This window comes from Bicyclus anynana, chromosome 23 (assembly GCF_947172395.1).
Source record: "Bicyclus anynana chromosome 23, ilBicAnyn1.1, whole genome shotgun sequence".
NCBI classification, from domain to species: Eukaryota; Metazoa; Arthropoda; class Insecta; order Lepidoptera; family Nymphalidae; genus Bicyclus; species Bicyclus anynana.
This window is the reverse complement of record NC_069105.1, coordinates 7139454-7159960: the sequence shown is the minus strand read 5'-3', so window position 1 is coordinate 7159960 and position 20507 is coordinate 7139454. Positions and strand designations below refer to the sequence as shown.

General features: G+C 37.5%; 2 protein-coding genes across 2 annotated transcripts in view; both read left to right on the top strand.

The window, feature by feature from the left end:
* The window catches only part of LOC112056057 (myotubularin-related protein 8), a 53801-nt gene extending 37165 nt beyond the window's left edge, over positions 1–16636 (top strand). Inside the window, exons 10-18 of the mRNA XM_052888815.1 lie at positions 324–467; positions 1609–1715; positions 2484–2612; positions 3929–4055; positions 4855–4991; positions 12149–12263; positions 13140–13274; positions 13516–13672; positions 15162–16636. Coding sequence (XP_052744775.1) covers positions 324–467; positions 1609–1715; positions 2484–2612; positions 3929–4055; positions 4855–4991; positions 12149–12263; positions 13140–13274; positions 13516–13672; positions 15162–15184 — 1074 coding nt within the window. The 3' untranslated portion in view covers positions 15185–16636. The remainder of the gene's footprint in view (positions 1–323; positions 468–1608; positions 1716–2483; positions 2613–3928; positions 4056–4854; positions 4992–12148; positions 12264–13139; positions 13275–13515; positions 13673–15161) is intronic.
* Positions 16637–17617: 981 nt separating this feature from the next.
* Positions 17618–20022, top strand: LOC112056058 (uncharacterized). The gene is made up of 2 exons (XM_024096398.2): positions 17618–18560; positions 19693–20022. The coding sequence occupies exons 1-2, from the start codon at positions 18254–18256 to the stop codon at positions 19884–19886; spliced, it is 501 nt and encodes a 166-aa protein (XP_023952166.2). The 5' UTR covers positions 17618–18253; the 3' UTR covers positions 19887–20022.
* The last annotated feature ends 485 nt before the right edge of the window (positions 20023–20507 follow it).

The window sequence follows — 20507 nt, the reverse complement described above, 5'->3', positions numbered from 1 at the left end:
AAACACACTTTCAAAACGGCTCTCAAAACGGAGGTCTGAGTCTCAGAGAAGACGCCCTTAGAGAGTCGTTCGAATCTTTCGAAGATTAAAAAGGCGCGTAAAAGTTTCAATTCTTGCTTGAGCTTCAATTTTTTGTTGTTGTAAATGCTGTAGGCTCCTTAATGGAACCTCAGCGGTATCACCGGGGTTTTGGGCGAGCGCAGAAGCATCGCCGGAGGGAGCCCGAAGCCCCAAGGCAGAAGCAGAGTGGATGGGACAAACGACTCTCTCAGACTTGGCAATTATTGAATAAATAAACAAAGACAATGTTGCGACTGTCGCAGGCGCTGATAGAGAAGGACTGGCTGTCGTTCGGGCACAAGTTCACGGCGCGCTGCGGGCACGTGGCGTGCGACAGTCGCGAGCGCTCGCCGGTGTTCACGCAACTGCTGGACTGCACGTGGCAGCTGTTGCGACAGGCGCCAGAGGTCAGTGTACTCTAAATTACTTCGTCATTATAAGGGTGAGGCTAAACTAGCGTAATTTTTGTGAGTTGTAAGTCGCGAAATTTCGACCTCAGAAATCATTTCAGGTTGGTACAGAATTCATTTTACGATGCCGTTTGTATAAAACCGAATGCAACAAAATTTTGGCTTACTGTTTCGGAGCACGAGTCTCCTCGAGAGAGGTGTTAGGTCAATTGCCCTCCACGCTGTCCCAAGATTGGCAGACTTCACACACGTAAAGAATTAAGAAAATTCTCAGGAATGCAGGTGTCCTCATGATGTCTTTGCTGCACCGTTTGAGACACTTGATATTTAATTTAATAAAAATGCTCTGAATTACTATGCAATCCCGAGCAAGCGAAAGATTCTACAATTAATTTTAGGTTAGAATCTTGAGCCTTGTGAAGGATTCAAGGCGCAAGAAGGGAAATACTTCGCTCTCGTGTGACACATACAACTGTGAATAACTTTGTCTCACGGAGAGAGTAAACATCACTTTTGCTCACTGTTTTTAAGCAGCATACGCGCCTGTTTTGAGCTAAAGTCTATTTTTTTTAAGCAGAGACTGAAATGACAATTAGAAATGTCAAACATAAAAATAATGTGACCAGCATATAAAAAATAAGGTTGTCCTAACGATTCTGATTCGATTAAAATCGATAAAAAATATACCTGAGGACCGGAGGTCCTGGTTTCGATCCTCGGCTAGGCAGATTGAGATTTTCTTAGTTGATCCAGGTCTGGCTGGTGGGAGGCTACGGCCGTGGCTAGTTACCACCGTTTACGTTTTTTACAGCTTATAAATTACTTTATACTATCCAATAATTAATAGTTTGCAAGAAATACTTTCCATCATAATTGTATTATAAATACAATTTATTATTTATATATATTGAATACATTGATAAAATTGTGAATTAGTTAAATATTTTCATCAATAATAATAAATTTTTAGTCTGACTGACTGACAAATCGATACTAAGCAAATCATTTAATTCCTGAATATCTAATTTGTGACGTCCCTATTTACTGCATATAAAAATCAGGCAACACATGAAACGTCATTTTTGTCTCTGTAGAGAAAAAACACACTATAGAGATGTGAAATGTCTTTGTTGTACAGGCGTTTCAATTCAACGAGCGGTTTCTGTTGACGCTACACGACCACGCGCACGCGTGTCAGTACGGCACTTTTATTGGCAACTGCGAGAAAGACAGGCGAGACCTAAGGTAAATTAATATTTTCATTTTTTTTTTAATTTTAAATGATGAATTTTTCCTTTCCCTTCCAACTAGTCGAAAAAACTTAAATAACAAAAGAATACTCCATAGTCTGTGATTAAACTGCAGATCTATATACTTTTAAATTATGTTTTAAAAAAGAAAAAAAAATATATTATTAAGTATATTATTTAATTTAGCAACTAGCGAACGCCCGCGACAATATTCATAACCAAATCCCGTTTTATTCATTCATTTCTCCGGATGAAATGTAAATGTTGTACCTATCGTATTTTCTTCTGAAAGTCCTATTAAAATCTGTCCAACTGTTCCAAAAAAGAGTCCGGACAAACAGGCAGACAATTTTTTTTATTAACTTTCTTTTGTGTTTATTTAAACGATACTACGATTAAATAACTAAGCAATTAAAATACCAGTTATTTTAAAATCACAAACAGATATTTTTTAAATTTATTTAATATGTAATGCATCAATTTTCTTTTAAAAACTGGATGCACAATCAGCTACCAAAAAATCTTCTTGGCACTCAATTCAAGTAGTCGTATTTGCAAATTCAACCTTAAACTCAATCTTTAAGGTTGAATTTGCTCTGAATTTGGGATTTTATTGAATATTGGACTATATTTAAAGGCCTTTAGGTATAATTTTCTTTACCAATAATTCTAAAACTGTCAAAGCAAAATTGGCCAGTTTTTAAGTGAAATTTTCTACATGATTGTGCGTCCTTTTATTTTATGAGGTTAATGATGTTTCCAGGTTATGGGAACGAACGTTCTCTCTATGGGGTTACATGGCCAGCCATCTCAATGAGTACAAGAATCCGCTCTATAACCCAAAGGCTCATCCCGATGTGCTGAAGCCTGACTTGAGCCCGCAGAGCATAAGGTATCTGTTTCAACTATACTTCATTACTAATCATTATCAATATTATTGTTTTACTATTTGACTATTTGTACCATTTGCCGATTACAGAGATTACTCGTACATTTTTTTTTAATATCATCATCATCATCATTATCAACCCATATTCGGCTTACTGCTGAGCTCGAGTCTCCTCTCAGAATGAGAGGGGTTAGGCCAATAGTCCACCACGTTGGCCCAATGCGGATTGGCAGACTTCACACACGCAGAGAATTAAGAAAATTCTCAGGTATGCAGGTTTCCTCACGATGTTTTCCTTCACCGTTTGAGACACGTGATATTTAATTTCTTAAAAGTTGGAGGTGCATGCTCCGGACCGAATTCGAACCCACACCCTCCGTAATCGGAGGCAGAGGTCATATCCACTGGGCTATCACGGCTCTCATTTTTTAATATACTGCCCATCATTTCATTGTTTTAATTATTACCACATTCTGGCGTGTCTCTATTTATTATTATTATCAGCATCATCATATCAGCCGATGGACGTCCACTGCAGGACATAGGCCTTTTGTACGGACTTCCAAACATAGCGATCCCGAGCCGCCTGCATCCAAAGAATTCCTGCGACTTGCTTGATGTCGTCAGTCCACCTGGTGGGGGTCCAACACTGCGCTATCTAGTGCGGGGTCGCCATTCCGGCATCTTGAGACCCCCAACGTCCATCGGCTCTTCGAACTATGTACCCCGCCCATTGCCACTTCAGCTTCGCAACTCGTTGAGCTATATCGGTGACTTTGGTTCTTCTGCGGATCTCCTCATTACTAATTCGATCACGCAGAGATACTCCTAACATAGCTTGTTCAATCGCCCGCTGTGTGACTGAGCCTTCTTATGAGGCCCATAGTTAGCGACCAAGTCTCGGAACCATATATCATCACTGGCAACACGCACTGTTCGAAGACTTTGTCTTAAGACACTGAGGAATTTTACTACTACTTTTTTGACTGCCTCCGTGGCGAGTGGCCGATTGAGGTTTTCTTAATTGGTCTAGGTCTGGCTGGTGGGAGGCTTCGGCCGTGGCTAGTTACCACCCTACCGGCAAAGACGTACCGCCAAGCGATTTAGCGTTCCGGTACGCTGTCTTGTAGAAACCGAAAGGGGTGTGGATTTTCCTAAAAAATTAGCCCGCTTCCATCTTAGATTGCATCATCACTTACCATCAGGTGAGATTATAGTCAAGGGCTAACTTATAGAAAAAAAAATATATCAACATAATCGTTACCTGGTTCTGGCGCCGAAGGTACTCTTCACTATTTCACTATCGTGATTGTCACCAGGTTCTGGCGAGGAATGTACTGTCGCCACGAGAGCGGCATCCACCCGAGAGAGTCACTCGCCGACATACTGCCGGCTGCCGTGGAGCATTCTGGAGCTTTGACCCACCATATCGATTATCTTGCTAAGGTCAGTAAGTTACCCATGCATGAATCCATGAATCATCATCATCTACTTATATCCTATCATACTAATATTATAAACGTGAAAGTTTGTATGGATATAAGTTTGTATGGATGTTTGTTACTCTTTAACGCCGCTACTACTGAAGTGATTTGGCTGAAATTTGGAATGGAAATAGATTTTATTCTGCATTAACACATAGGCTACTTTATATCCCGAAAAAAAAACCATGGATTTGCGAAATCCTGGTATTTTTTATGGTATGAATGTTTGTTGTTACTCTTCGAAATCACCTGAAAGGAGATGGTCCATTGCAGGTCTACTCTTGTACCCCGTATCATTATAATTTAAAAAATACAAGGATTTTATTAAAATTTATTAAAGTGAATAAATCTAAGTAAATAAAAAGAAACATACAAAATAAAAACCCAATTTTTGAGATAAATCAAGATGGCGCTCCTAAAGCAAAACATCAAATCGATTACTGGATTGAAAACGTCATCTATACGCCATTATTATCCATATTAGTGTTGCATTTCTTGGAAGATAATAAATATTATTTCGAAAGAATTAAAGTAAATTCGTAGATTTGTATAATCAAAAATAGTTAAAAAAAATATTTTCTTTTATTTCCGCTAGGGTACAATGACTGATCCTGGGCTCCATACAATTTTGGACCATCTCCTTTGAAGCAAAGATAGATTATAGTCTGGATTAACACATAGGCTACTTTTCATCCCGGAAAAATCCATGGTTCCCGCGGGATTTGTGATAAACTGAATTCCACGGGGATATTTTTTTGCAGAGGATATCAACTTTCAAAAGTCTTTTGTCTGGGCGCAAGGCGGACAAAAGCAAGGAGTCGGCCGTCGTCAACTACCAGAACGGTAGCGACAACACCGAGATCGACACCAAAGTGGAAGCGCTACAGATTGATAACAAGTTAGTATCACTCTACTCTAGACTCCTTCTAGTTTGACGGCCTCCGTGGCGCAGTGGTATGCGCGGTGAAGGACTTTCGTCATGTAAATACATGACGAAAGTCCTGGGTCCTTCGATTTCCGGCTGGGCCTATTGAGGTTTTCTTAATTGGTCCAGGTCTGGCTGGTGAGAGACTTCAGCCGTGGCTAGTTACCACCCTACCGACAAAGACGTGCCGCCAAGCGATTTAGCGTGTCTGCAAAGGTGGGAGATATAAGTGTAGATAACATTGTACCTAAAATTCTGGAATCAGAAAAAAGCTGGAGAATTATTGGAGGAAAACAACAACAACGACATAAGATATAGGCAAAAGTGTCACCGTGTTTTAGGCCGAAAGGCGGATACACGGCTAACAGGGTGGCAGGAGGGGGTTTTAGCCGGTATGGGGGTTTTAGCCCCTCCTTGATGGGATAATAAGCGATTTAGCGTTGCGGTACGATGTCGTGTAGAAACCGAAAGGATCGTGTCGTGTGGATTTTTATTCTCCTCCTAACAAGTTAGCCCGCTTCCATCTTAGATTGCATCATCACTTACCATCAGGTGAGATTGTAGTGAAGGGCTAACTTGTAAATCTGGTATATTAATAATCAATAATTAGCAATAAAAATATACTCCATCTTATTTTTTTAGTTTTTGTGAACAGTTTTTAAAATATTTAAAACATAAGACGCCATTTTTCTTCAATAATATTTAAAACTAGCTGACGCCGCGCGGTTTCACTCGCGTGGTTCCTGTTCCCTTAAAAATAATGGAAAAATATATGGCCTATAGCCTTTTGCGATAAATGGGCTATCTAACGTTGAAAGAATTTTTGAAATCGGACCAGTAGTTCCTGAGATTAGCGCGTTCAATCAAACAAACAAACTTCAGCTTTATAATATTAGTAAAGAGAGGGCGCTACCGTTGCCCTGTCAAGACATAGTTAAAAGAGCTCCGTATTTTTAACTAATTAAAAATAATAAATATTACTAATTTTGTGTTAAGACTGTTTAAAATTATTCTTAAGTATATAATTAGTGAAGTGATAGTAAAAAATATATGTGAAACTGCTATATAAGACTTGACGATGATAGTAAATAGTGACAGTATAAAGTGTTTAGAACTCTAATTTATTAAGGAAATACTACTATAGATCGAATTAAAACGTGAAAACTTTTAAAAGTGAATGCAAATAGACAGTGTTCATTTAAAATTTTGTCCAAAAGAAGTTTAATTACAATAATTCACATTCAATAAAATCGTTATTTATTTAAAAACAGTGACTACTATGTGACATGATCTAATGTTTTACTACGCGCAGCGGCATCTACTGGTTGAGCTCGTATTCATATTGCTTGATTGCATGTGCTTAGCGAACTGACAAGTCGTTATTGTGACGTATCGTTTATAAATTATTTACGAGCAGCACCATCTACTGGATGAGTTTGAAGTTATGTCACTATATCACAGGATCGTTACATAAACGGGAGATTATTTTCATGAAGTGCATTAAGTCTCTCACAGCTCAGTCGGCAAACAGCCGACCTTATAAGTGTGGACACGAGATCGAACCCGGGTATTTCACAGGAGTTTTTTTCCTTTCCTAATAATTTATTTTCTGCTTACAAACACTTAATTTATTAGTTCGAGACCACAGCGAGATATCCATTATGAATTTGTCAGGTACAAATACCTCGATTTTGGAGCAACCTCGTACATCGACGAACAATACGAGTGTTTCGGAATACATTACAATGAGAAGGAAGAACGAACGCCGGAATATCAGACATAAATCGGACTGTGATCACCTGCCATCTAATGACTCGAATATAAATGATATGAGTTTATTAAGTTTACCAGATGAGTTAAATAATAGTTATCATAGCACAATAGAGGAAATGCGCGTTGATATTGAAAATTTAAGAGCTCAATTGATATCTGCAAACGCCGAAATACAGAATCTTAATTTTAAAAACAATGACCTTGAAAAAACTATAAAAAGTTATGAAATTAGGCTGAACATAAACAGATCCACGGTGAACAAGGATTTAAATTGCTCCACGCCAATCAGTGCAACGAAAAGAAAGAATAAAACAAGTCCTTCTCCCTCAACGTCTTCTAACTTGAATCACAGGACACAAGTTAATGTATCACCGATGTCCAAAGATAAACAAGGTCGTGAATCGTCGAAGTCGAAACCGAAAAATTCGTCGGTGCCATCAGCGCAGTTAAACTCTCAAAAACAGCTAAATTATTTGCCAACCGCACGCAGCTCTCATGCGCCGACGGCTAGTCGTACGGAACTAAATTCAAAGCTGCCTTCGAGTACAGAAAAAATAGGAATATATATTATTGGTGATCAGCAACTAAGTAAACTATCATCAGAAATGTATTATTCGAGATTGCATACAGGAAATGACGGCTATTCAATTCAAGGATTAATTAAGCCAAATGCTACATGTACCCAGACATTAATTGACTGTGTAAACCTATGTAAAACATTAAATGACAAGGATATTGTAATTTTAGGAATTGGTGCCAATGAAAATAGTCCGTATAAGATGTATTCAGAGTTAAGTAACATATTGCATACATTAAGAAATAATAAAGTATATATTGTAAACGTTTTCCACAATCCCTACTTAAATACCTACATGCTAAATAATATGATAAAATTGCTCTGTAGAAACTATTCAAATTGCTCATTTATATCTTTAAATTTCGACTGCTACAATAAAAACTATATAAAACAACTAAGTTATAAGTTAAATATCGAAATTGACTATATAAGTTATAGTAAACATTACATTACTGGCTTAAAATCGGTAAAAACTAAACCCCAATCCAACATACTGTCATACAAGGGTACTATTCCATATTATTTCAATAGACAACAAAAACATGCATCTTCGTTAGCTACACAAAAACGTTTCCCAGTTCAGAACCCATCGGTATGTCAAATTAAACAAATGGACAGAGGAACTATTCCCTATTATTTTCCAAAAATCTCGAAGCCTGAATGTACTAATTCAATGTTTTTTCGAGAATAACGTATACACACTACTTCACCAAAACATAGCAGGTATATTGGCTAAGGTAGACTATTTTAATATAACGTTAGAATATCTCATCACGAACAAAATTCTCAATAGCATTGACATTATATGCCTAACCGAAACTTTTATCAAACGAGGTTCCGAGTCAAACTTGAAAATAAATGACTATGTTGTTGCTTCACATTTTACTAGATCTACACAGAAACGAGGTGGGACATGTATATTGTTAAAAAAACATTTAGAATATAAAACTCTCTCTGACCTATACAAAATTATAAAACCGATAGAAATTCATTTTGAATACTGTGCTGTTAAAATTATATCAATAAATCTCACTGTTGTCTGCATATACAGGACACCTACATCGGATATTAACTTATTTTATGAAAAATTGGAACTATTGTTACATAGACTAAATCCAAACTCAAAGAAACCACTTGTCCTTTGTGGTGACTGGAATATAAATATGTTGGTCAAAAACAAGTGTTCTGATAGGTTACAATCAATATTGACTAGCCATAATCTCACTAACCACATTCTAAAGCCCACTAGAAAACTGTCCTGTATTGATCTGATAGTATCTAACATTGTGGATATAAAGTCAGTTATTCATTATCTTGCATTGTCAGACCATGAAACGGCACAGTCAATAACTTTCAAATGTAGTAAGGTAACTTCTCATCCTCCTCGTAACAAAATGACTTGGTTTGAGACTAAACGAGATTTTTCAAAAGATAATATTAATAAATTTGTGCAATGCATATCAGCGTTATCATTTCAGGAGGTGTACGAGCAGGATGAGACAAACAAAGCTTTTAGCCAACTACACGAACTTTTGACTCTTTTTCATGCACTGTGCTTTCCTGAAATTAATGTTAAAATTGTAAATAAAGAAATTAAAAACAGATGGCTATCTAAGGGTATAAAAAGGTGCTGTATAAATAAGCGTCGTCTATATTTGAAATTTTTACAATCACCAGACAATAAACATATAAATCAAACAAAGTATAAGAAGTATTCGCGACTACTTAAAAGTTGTATTGAAAAATCACAAGCAATTACTAATAAAAAGTTTATAGCGAGATCTAAGAATAAGTCCAAAGCGTCTTGGGATATAATTAATAACAGTTTTCAATCTAAAATATCGAATAGAGAAATAAGTAATGTTAAATATCAGGGCATTACTTATTCCACCCCAAGTATAATTACAGAAGTATTTAATAACTTCTTTCTGGACATTAGCAATAAATCTAATGATGTTGATTATAAACAAAATTTGACTTGTGACATAAATAGTAATCATAAAACACTGTATCTGACGCCAACAAACATAGACGATGTATATAAAACAATTTTAGGACTAAATATGACGAACTCAACGGGATATGACAACTTAAATACTAGACTTCTAAAACGCTGTGCTGCTTATTTGGCACCGCCACTTATGCATATTATAAATCTATCTTTTGTGGAAGGTGTGTTTCCAGAAAAACTCAAGTTGTCAATTGTAAAGCCAGTATACAAAAAAGACGATAAAAGTGATATAAAAAACTACCGTCCTATAACTCTAATACCTGTACTCTCAAAAGTTTTAGAAAAAATTATGCACAATAAACTATTTAGTTTTATATCACACTGCAACATACTAAAAGATGAGCAATATGGCTTTAGAAAGAATTGCAGTACTACACTAGCCTGCTATAATCTTAACAAAGTTATCACAGAGAACCTTAATGCGAAGGAGTCGGTTGTATGTATCTTTCTAGATATGACCAGAGCATTTGATCTAGTTTGTCATAAAACTCTTCTAGATAAATTGGAAAAGTATGGTATTAGGGGAAAATGTTTACAGTGGTTGGAAAGTTACCTTAGCAATAGAATGCAATGTGTTGAAATTTTAAATACAAATAATTTTCGATGTAATACATACCGATCAAATTTTAAAATTCAAAATCCATATGGTGTTCCTCAAGGCAGTATCCTAGGTCCTTTATTATTTATTTTGTATATAAATGACCTCCCGAATGTCATCAAACACAAATGCATTATGTATGCTGATGATACAACTATTGTCGTTACTGGCAAGGATAGATCAACTATTGAGTTTGAATGTAACGATGCTTTATCAAAAGTTATCAAATGGTTAGACAGAAATAATTTGTCAGTCAACATGCAGAAAACAAAATTTATTCAATATATGCCATATAACAACATATCCTCAAATTTCAAAATTAGTTATAAAGGGTCGTCTATAAATGAAGTAGAAACTACAACTTTCTTGGGGATAATAACTGATAAATATTGCAATTGGAAATCCCACATCGAACAATTATGCGCCAAGTTGGATAGATTTGTATTTGTTCTTAGAAGATTATATCAAACCAACAGTTACAAAACAGCTTTGTTGGCATATAATGGATATGTTTCTTCACTGCTAAGGTATGGAATCATCTTATGGGGAAACTCCGTACTTATAAACACTGTGTTCGTTAAGCAAAAGGCTTGTTTGAGGGCCTTATGTGGCTTGCACACGCTTGACTCATGTAGACCTTTGTTTAAAAGGTTCAATGTTCTCCCTCTGCCTTGTTTGTATATATTAGAAATATTATTACTAGTTAAAAGATATCCTAAATATTTTAAAAGTTACAATGAGTTAAGTGATGTCAGGCGAAGAAGAAAAGATAAGCTAATAATGCCACCAAAAAGGCTTGACATGTTCGCTAAGAGTGTACATTGTAGTGCAATTTCAATATATAACAAACTACCAGATATCTATAAGATTGACAATGTAAATAGTTTCAAGAGTAAGGTTTCTAAAATGCTTATGGATAAATGTTTCTATAACTTAAATGAGTATTTAAATTACAAATTTTAATGATATTCTTTTTTTTTTTTTTTTTTGACGTATGATAAATATTTTGACATAATTTTAATTGACATGTGTGTTTGACATAATTTTAATTGACATTTTAACATTTCACTGGTAATAATTACTTGACTTTGCACTAAATTTAACAAGGTTTAATAATTTTGACAGTATATATTATGACTATTATTTTATTTTATCTGTCACAGTAGTTTTGAGTTAAATTTGTCATAATCATTGAATCTTAAAATGTTAAATTGTATAAGCTATTACATATGTTTTCTTTTTTTTATTTGTTTGCTTTTAAATTAGGATTATACATAGTCTATTTAAATTTTTCATACACCAAATTATTATGGTAGAGAGTATCAGGGTCTTATTATATTTAAGTAATCTTTGTAAACCTGCTTTCTGATGAATAAATAAATTATTATTATTATTATTATTATAGATTACTGATGCGACGGTCCGTGTCGTACTGAATCGAGAATGTATTACTTTTTGAATTTCGTATTTGGAGCGGCTACGACACCGTACGCTCCATCTGTATATTATTGATTAATTAAGACAGCCGCGTGGCGCAGTGGGCAGTGACCCTGCTTTCTGCATCCACGGCCGTGGGTTCGATTCCCACAACTGGAAAATATTTGTGTGATGAGCATGGGTGTTTTCCAGTGTCTGTGTGTATTTATTCATTATATAAGTATTTATATGTAGTATATAAATGTATATTAATATTATAATATCAACTATCTTAGCACCCATAAAACAAGCTACTCTGTATGCTTACTTTGGGGCTAGATAGTGATGTGTGTCTGATGTTGTTTAAGTATATTTATTTATTTATTTTGCAAAAATCCAGACAATGTTTGCATTGTTTGTTATGTATAAATTAGTTTTATTTCACGTTACAAATTGATATTGTCCGACCGAAACTAGTTTTACGGCCGAAATCGAAACATCTACATAAGGTCACTTTTTCGTTAATTTAAGTAATTAGTTAGTTTAAAGTAATTTTTGAATATCTTAAAATTTGGTATGAAGCCTGACTGACCGCTCATCGGAAGAGGGGGGGGGGGGGGCAGCTGATATATTACGACGGTCCGTGACGTACTGAATCGATAATGTATTTTGAATTTCGTATTTGGAGCGGCTACGACACCGTACGCTCCATCTGTATATTATTGATTAATCTGTGTCTAAATTATAATTTTCAGACTACTGTATGAGTGTAGTGGCAATCTCACAGAGCTGGAGTGTGCCAATGACGACCATCCTCTGAAGGACGTCGGCACCGCGGCGCCCACTGGCAAGATACCGCTCATTACTGAGGTGATGTCAGTTTGTTATCATTGGCGTGCATGAGCTTGTCGATCAGGGTATGCAGTAGTAATAAAATTAAACAAACTGGAAAAAACCTCCGTTTTGACGGCCTCCGTGGCGCGGTGGATTGACATGACGGAGGTCCTGGGTTCGATCCCCGGCTGGGTCGATTGAGGTTTTCTTAATTAGTCCAGGTACCGACAAAGACGTACCGCCAAGCGTAGCGTTCCGGTACGATGTCATGTAGAAACCGAAAGGAGTGTCGATTTTCATCCTCCTCCTAACAAATTAGCCTGCTTAAATCTTAGACCTTACATCATCACTTACCATCAGGTGAGATTGTAGTGAAAGCCTAACTTGTAGAGAATAAAAAAAACAGTCAAACTATCTGTCAGTAGGTTATTGAATATCAGATATGAACAGAAAGATAGATTTTCTTAACTTTAGTAAGCGAAATGGCGGATAGATAGGTTATTAATAACGACCGTAATAGTAGAAAATCTTTGAAAATTCTAAATTCATTTATTTCAATTAGGCTTAGTTTACAAGCACTTTAGAAAAGGTCAAGATTATGTCATAATTTAATTTAATCTAGTGGTGGTGACAATAGTCGAAAACCTAAAATTAAAGTTACGAGGGTTTCAAACGCGCCTTGGTCCGAGAAGAGCCCACAACCAACTCAGCCAAGGTTTTTTTTTTGTTACCACCATTTTACAAATTAAAATTTGGGTCTAGATGTTTCCCCGTGAATGAATGCTCGTGAGGCGTATTACATCTCCCTCCAACACGTCCTAAAGACCACGACCACTCTGTCAAGAGCGCAGCGACAAAGAAGTAGAAGATGTTTCACTCTTGTTCTACCGTAAAATACGTTATGTTGTCCAGAAGGCGGATGCAGCTGTGCCCGCCACGCTGGCGCAGCTGGAGTCGGAGATCAACACGGTGGCGCTCGACTGGAAGAGCCTCAAGAACGTCACCGAGTGCAGCTGCTCCACCCCGCTCGACCACTTCAGTAGAAAGGTATCGAATGAACATACACTTTATTGCACACCACAAACAAACATACAAAAAATTACTAAAAATACACTTGTGCAATTTCTCGGATATGTGGGTGTTGCGCCGTTTCGGTTTTTGCGTAGACTCGACTGGTTGATGATGACCGAGTCTAGGTCCTCGATACGGAGGCCCCTGGCGATAGTCAGGTTCCTCACGTATCGAGGGGTGTATCAAGAAAGTGAAAATATGTATTGGTTTTGCCCAGCACCACTGCTGGGGCTGCGGGCGCTGCGTGTGCACGCGCTGCGTGAGTGCGCGCGCGCCGCTGCCTGCACTTGCAGCGCCGCGCGCCGTGCCGCTGTGCGCCGCGTGCGCGCCCACCACGCCCGCCACGCCCACCTCGCCCACCTCACCTCCACACAGTGAGATCATATTCATTTATATCCACACACACTAGCTGGTAGGTTTCACCTGCGTGGTTCCCGTTCCCGTACGAATACGGGGATAATATAGCATAAAGCCTTCCTCGATAAATAGGCTATCAAACACTGAAAGAATTTTTCAAATCGGACGAGTAGTTCCTGAGATTAGCGCGTTCAATCAAACAAACAAACTCTTCAGCTTTATAATATTATCCACAGATTAAACAGATAGAGCGCACAAAACACGACGGTGTCGTAGCCGCTCCAAATACAGAATTCAAAACTAATTAATACAAATAAAAAACGAATACATCCTCGAGTCAGGCAGTTTATTCTGTAACGATATTTTTATCACTTCGACAGTGTTATCTTCGAACTCGCATCTATCGCTCTCTTGTCTATAGTATGATGTTAGACAGAGAGACATAGAGGTGTTTTCGAAACTAGCACTTACAAGTTATACAAAACGATATTTAAGAATAGGCCTCCTTATTTTTGTTTGTAATTTAATTTAGTAATTGTGACTGTATTTATCTTTTTCTTAATTTCATTTCATTTATTTTGGTAATTGTGACTGTTTGTATTTTTTTTTATTTATTTCACCATGTATAATATTTCACGTCATCAACCCATATTCGGCTCACTGCTGAGCTCGAGTCTTCTCTCAGAATGAGAGGGGTAAGGCCAATAGTCCACCACGCTGGCCCAATGCGGATTGGCAGACTTCACGTACGCAGAGAATGAAGATAATTCTCTGGTATGCAGGTTTCCTCACGATGTTTTCCTTCACCGATTGAGACACGTGTTATTTAATTTCTTAAAATGCACACAACTGAAAAGTTGGAGGCGCATGCCCCGGACCAGATTCGAACCCACACCCTCCGGAATCGGAGGCAGAGGTCATATCCACTGGGCTATCACGGCTCGTATAATATTTGCACACTATTAATTTAGTTGAATGTTGTAAAAAACAATAATTCTTGTAAATAAACAATTATTATTATTATTATTAAGACACGAAGCGTCGCATCGATAACTTTCAATGATAATCCAGAAAAATGGTTTTAAAAATTTTCTAGAAACTGTTCACAAAAACTAAAGAAAAAAGTGGAGTATTTTTTTATTCGTAACTGTTTGATTTACGTAACTGTTGTTTTTTTTTTTTTTTGAAATTTTGAAATACAAATTGTATAAAAAGTTTGTGTATGCGGATGTCAAGGAGACGCGTGACGTGTGTTTTTTTTAATGGATTTCACCGGCTTCACCGGTTGCTTGTAGACTCACTCTGGATTATTCTTTACTCTGTGTTTATATGAAAATGCATATAACTAAATTTCTCTTCATCAACTTATTTATTTTAAACTAGATACGCCCCGCGGTGTTACCCGCGAAAAATAATTATATATCTACACGTAATTTTATTTTTCCGGGATAAAATATAGCCTAAAAGATAAATATAGCCTGGTAAAAGATTTTTTTTAAATTTCAGATTTAGTGACGCCTGCTACATAAGACTATGTTGCCTTGTCGGTGTGATGACTTACCTCTGCCCTTCCTGCAAGGTCCAGGGTTCGATTACTTCTAAATCAACGCTTGTCCAGGCTTCCTCCAAACCTATATGATATCTACTGAAATAACATTGTTCCATATGCCGTCTCTAATAATTAAGAGTAATTGATTGAAGACTTCGCTTTTGGCTGCCCTAGGACACATTTGGACGCTAGGATGCATTCGGATGACCTAGTCCTAGGACGCATGTGGACGCCCTAATACACAATTGAACACCCTAATACACATTTGAACACCCTAAGATGCATTTGTACTCCTTGGGACGCATTTGGACACCCGAGGATGAATTCGTCGCCCTAGGATGCATTTGAACGCCCAAGGATGCATTCGGACTCCCTAGGATGCATTCGGGCTACTTAGGATGCATTCAGACGCCCAAGGATGAATTCGTCGCCCTAGGATGCATTTGAACGCCCTAAGATGCATTTGTATTCCCTAGGACGCATTTGAACGCCCGAGGATAAATTCGTCGTCCTAGGATGCATTTGAACGCCCTAGGATGCATTCGGCATACCTAGCCCTATGACGCATTTGGACGCTCTAGTACACATTTGATCACCCTAAGATGCATTTGTACTCGTTAGGACGCGTTCGGACGCCCGAGGATGAATTCGTCGCCCTAAGATGCATTCGGACACCCTAGAATGCATTGGGACGTCCTAGCCCTAGGACGCATTTGGACGCCCTAGTACACATTTGAACACCCTAAGATGCATTTGTACTTCTTAGGATGCATTTAGACGCCCGAGGATGAATTCGTCGCCCTAGGATGTAATTGAACGCCTTAGGATGCATTTGTACAACTGTGAATTTATTTGGTAGCCTTCCAAACGTGTCCAAAACTGTATGTACTACCAAATAACCAATTAGTACACTTATAAAATTTTGTATAATTTGTAAATACTCGTAACTTTATTACCATTTTTTGTAATTATGTATATTTTTTCTCTTAGTTAAATATTTTAAATTTCGTAAAACATAATTAATTAGCCTAATAATTTAGAAAACCCATATTTAATGAAAATAACAAATAATCAGAGTTTAGTCCAATTCAAATATTAAGTCGTTTCGGAAAATAGCTGTGGTGCTCTGGGTATCGGGCGGGGTAATGCCCTGCCATGTGTTCCCGATTATACCTAAAATTTTGCATGGCGAAACGCCAAGTTTGGATCGTACTGTTAATTAATTTATTTTTTATCAATTTAAATTAGCTTCACCAAAATTTTGATTAGTAGTTTTTATTAGGCAATCCATAATGTATTTATAATTGCATTGCATTCCGGATAGCATTTTTAAGAAGACAGCTGAATTTTTATTTACATATTTATTGTAAAATGTATTAAAATGACAATTGTACAAATACCCTGTAATAAGTTAATTAAATGTATGTAATTATTTGCTACTTTTATTTAAATAATAATAATAATTTTGACGACCTCCGTGGCGCAGTAGTATGCGCGGTGGATTTACAAGACGCAGGTCCTGAATTCGATCCTCGGCTGGGCTGGTTGAAGTTTTCTAAATTGGTCCAGGTCTGACTGGTGGTAGGCTTCGGCCGTGGCTAGTTACCACCCTACCGACAAAGACGTCCCGCTAAGCGATATGGCGTTCCGGTACGATGTCGTGTAGAAACCGAAAGGGGTGTGGCTTTTCATCCTCCTCCTAACAAGTTAGCCCGCTTCCATCTTGGATTGCATTGTCACTTTGCATCGGGTGAGATTATAGTCAAGGGCTAACTTGTAATTAATAAAAAAAAAATTATAATAATAAATTGATTTTATTACTAACCAATTAAAACTAATATAGTTAACTGCTTTTTGGATACTTTATCAAAAAGGAGCAATAAAAAATAAAAGGGCACTAAATAACAAGCAATCCAATTAATTTTTATCCATAGACTAAGCCCATAAACAATACTATACTGGAAAACTAAACTGGTGCTAAAATAGTTAAATATTGAATTTTTTACCGAGTACAAGGAACTATCAAATATAGATATGTTATTTTTGTTAATAACATGTTATTTTGTTTTGATCAATTGTGATAATAAAGATATTGATAATACCAATACAATGATGGGACTGAACACTATTCATGATACGAATATTGATAAGGATACAATAATTACTAGACATGCAAATAAATTAAAGATTACCAGACGTGGAGAAAGTTGTAAGTTCTTTGAATATTTCCTCCTGTGTCCTGGGTTCGATCCCCGGCTGGGCTGATTGAGGTTTTCATAATTGGTTTAGGTCTGGCTGGTGCGTAGCTTCGGCCGTGGCTAGTTACCACTACCGACATACACGTACCACCAAGTGATTTAGCGTTCCAGTGAGTAGGTATGGCATGTGGATTTTCCTACGCCTAACAAGTTAGTCCGCTTCCATCTTATTGCATCATCACTTACCATCAGGTGAGATTGTAGTCATCGGCTAACTTGGAAATAATAAAAATAGTGGCAAAGGAAGTTCCATGGTAAATAGTGATCAATTGATTATTTGATTTATTCTGAGATTTATGTAGAATATTACTTAGCATGTCATGGATTCACCGTGCGGGTATCGCGTCCATCGAGTGGCAGAGAGAAAATTCCTGAATAAAGGGTCCTGAACTTGTGACCAATGGATTTAGGGTTAAGGAATTCCTTGAAAATCGATCAGCACTACCCTTCTCTACAGTGTTGTTCTTCCTGTCTAGCTAAATATGGCGTAAAACTAACGACATAGCCATTTTTAGTTATTTACATCGGTCTCCTATTAAAAAGTGGATGCACAATCAGCGAAAAAAACGTCCCCACTCAATGAGTGCCAAACTCAACTTCTTGTCACTCAATGCAACTAGTCCCATTTGCAAATTCAACGTTAAACTTAAGCCTTAAGGTTGAATTTGCTCTGATTTTGGGATTTTATTGAATATTGGACTATATTTAAAGGCCTTTAGGTATAATTTCCTTTACCAATAATTCTAAAACTGTCAAACCAAATTTGACAGTTTTTAAGTGAAATTTTCTATATGATTGTGCGTCCTCTTATTTTAAGAGGTCAATGGTTATTTGATTATAATTTTATATTGCCAGCAGCTACAATTGACGAGGTACCTCCAGATTGGTCGTACAGTTCTTTCCCCGAAGAGGTGAAAAACCACGTCAATGATTTTAAACGCAACATGAGCGAATGCTTGAAAGAGGAGGTTCAAGCGAATGACAAGAGACAAGTGAAACGTTTGTCACCCAATAGAGAGTCGCCAGTACACGGAGAGTGTCTCATAGCTTGCGTGTTGAAACGAAACGGTGTCATAGAGTACGGCAAAGTTAATAAAGGTATAGTCAAACTATAGTCTGGCAAGTTTTTAGGGTGGGGTGTGTGTGTGTAAAATCGGGTGTGAAATCGTGCGTGCGGGAAAGTGAGGTGCATCAGTCGTGGGTTTTTCATTCATCGCTACACGCCCCCGGCCCGCGCGAGACATCGGGAGTGTTCCGAACGAAGTTGCCAAGCTATACCTTGGTTCGGTGGTTAAGTCAACCCCTCTAGTCTGTACTAGACCTGACGTTTTGAAAGTGCTTGTAAACTAAGCCTTATTGAAATAAATGAATTATGATTTATAATAAAATAATTTCGAATTCGAACTCATACGGGGTCATGAACCGTCGGAAAGTGTAAGGGAACCTTCACTCCCCACCCCTCAGCCCCTTTCCAAACGCGCGCTGCGAGCGGCTGCGCAGTTTGGATCATGCCGCGTTGCAAGAACCAGCTCATGATTAAGGGCCCCGTATGGGTTCGAAACTAGTTGGGCGACGTTGTATCACGTGAGTTTTAGCCGTATTTTATTATAAATCGTAAGTCTTATTTCATTTATATCAATTAAGCTTAGTTTACAAGTACAGGCTAGATAGATGGGTTAGCCCAATGGCTTTGGATCACGAGTCACTGGGTTCGAATCCCAGGTCTTGAAATATCTGAGTTTATTTTTCTTCGAAGTTATTTTCAGTAAATCCTGTTTTGGGCCCTGTATCAATACTAGTTGGGGGGCCCAAATGAAGTGTAAAGATTTTTTACAAATTAAACAAAATGCTCGCGTAAAATAAATATGACAGTGACTACCCACAAACTTTTACCTCTATAAAATATTCATCATCATCATCATATCAGCCGATGGACGTCCACTGCAGGACATAGGCCTTTTGTAGGGACTTCCAAACATCACGATACTGAGCCACCTGCATCCAGCGAATCCCTGCGACTCGCTTGATGTCGTCAGTCCACCTGGTGGGGGGTCGGCCAACACTGCGCTTACTAGTGCGGGGTCGCCATTCCAGCACTTTGGGACCCCAACGTCCATCGGCTCTTCGCACTATGTGCCCCGCCCATTGCCACTATATAAAATATTAGTATAGTAATAATTAGTTTAGCATGAGGATATAATTATTTATTTAATTTTAAATGCTTTTTTAGTAAAATTACTGGCTCTTATAAGCAAGTTCTACGCAAAGGATGAGAAATTGATAAAGAAATTGGAGAAGAACTTGGACCGGTGCATAGAGTCGAGCGCGCGGGGCAAGGACGACTGTACCACCGCCGCGAGACTGAATGATTGCACGAACGGACTTATGACTAATAATAAACATAGAATTACAGTGAAATATTAAAAAACTCAATTAAAAATGTGCACATTTGTATTCATTTTTGCTTAAGTATACAAACTTTTTTCTTAATTCATCAAATACACGAACCTTAGACTGGGCACTATTTTAGTTTCGCCAACAGTACCTATAGATAAAGATATCCTCTATCACGATCCAAAGTCCAAACAAAAACTCTAATGAAACAGTTACCAGGTATACCATTTAACAGACAGAGTAATACATACCTGCCTTTACATATGAATAAAAGAGACAACTACAGATTGTACTTGCGAATGACGATTCGACATTATCCACTTGACTCCTAAATGGACGATCGGTCGCCCATCGTATCCGTTACGTGACATGTAAAAAAATATAAAGTAAACTTAGGGCAATAGGCGAGCACAGTATCATGCTCCGCGCGATAGAGGAATATAAAGATTTTTTTAAATGGCTCACAACGGTAGATTAAAACCGCATTCCCTGACTGTCGGCTTCTTCAACGCAGACGGGCTTTTCGATAAAATACTCGCGGGCAGCGAATGGTTAAAAGCTATTGAGCCAAATAGTTATTTGTAACACTAATACAATCAAAATAAAGTTCAATTTAGTGTGGTCGGGTCGAGAGATCGAGTTTATTATATG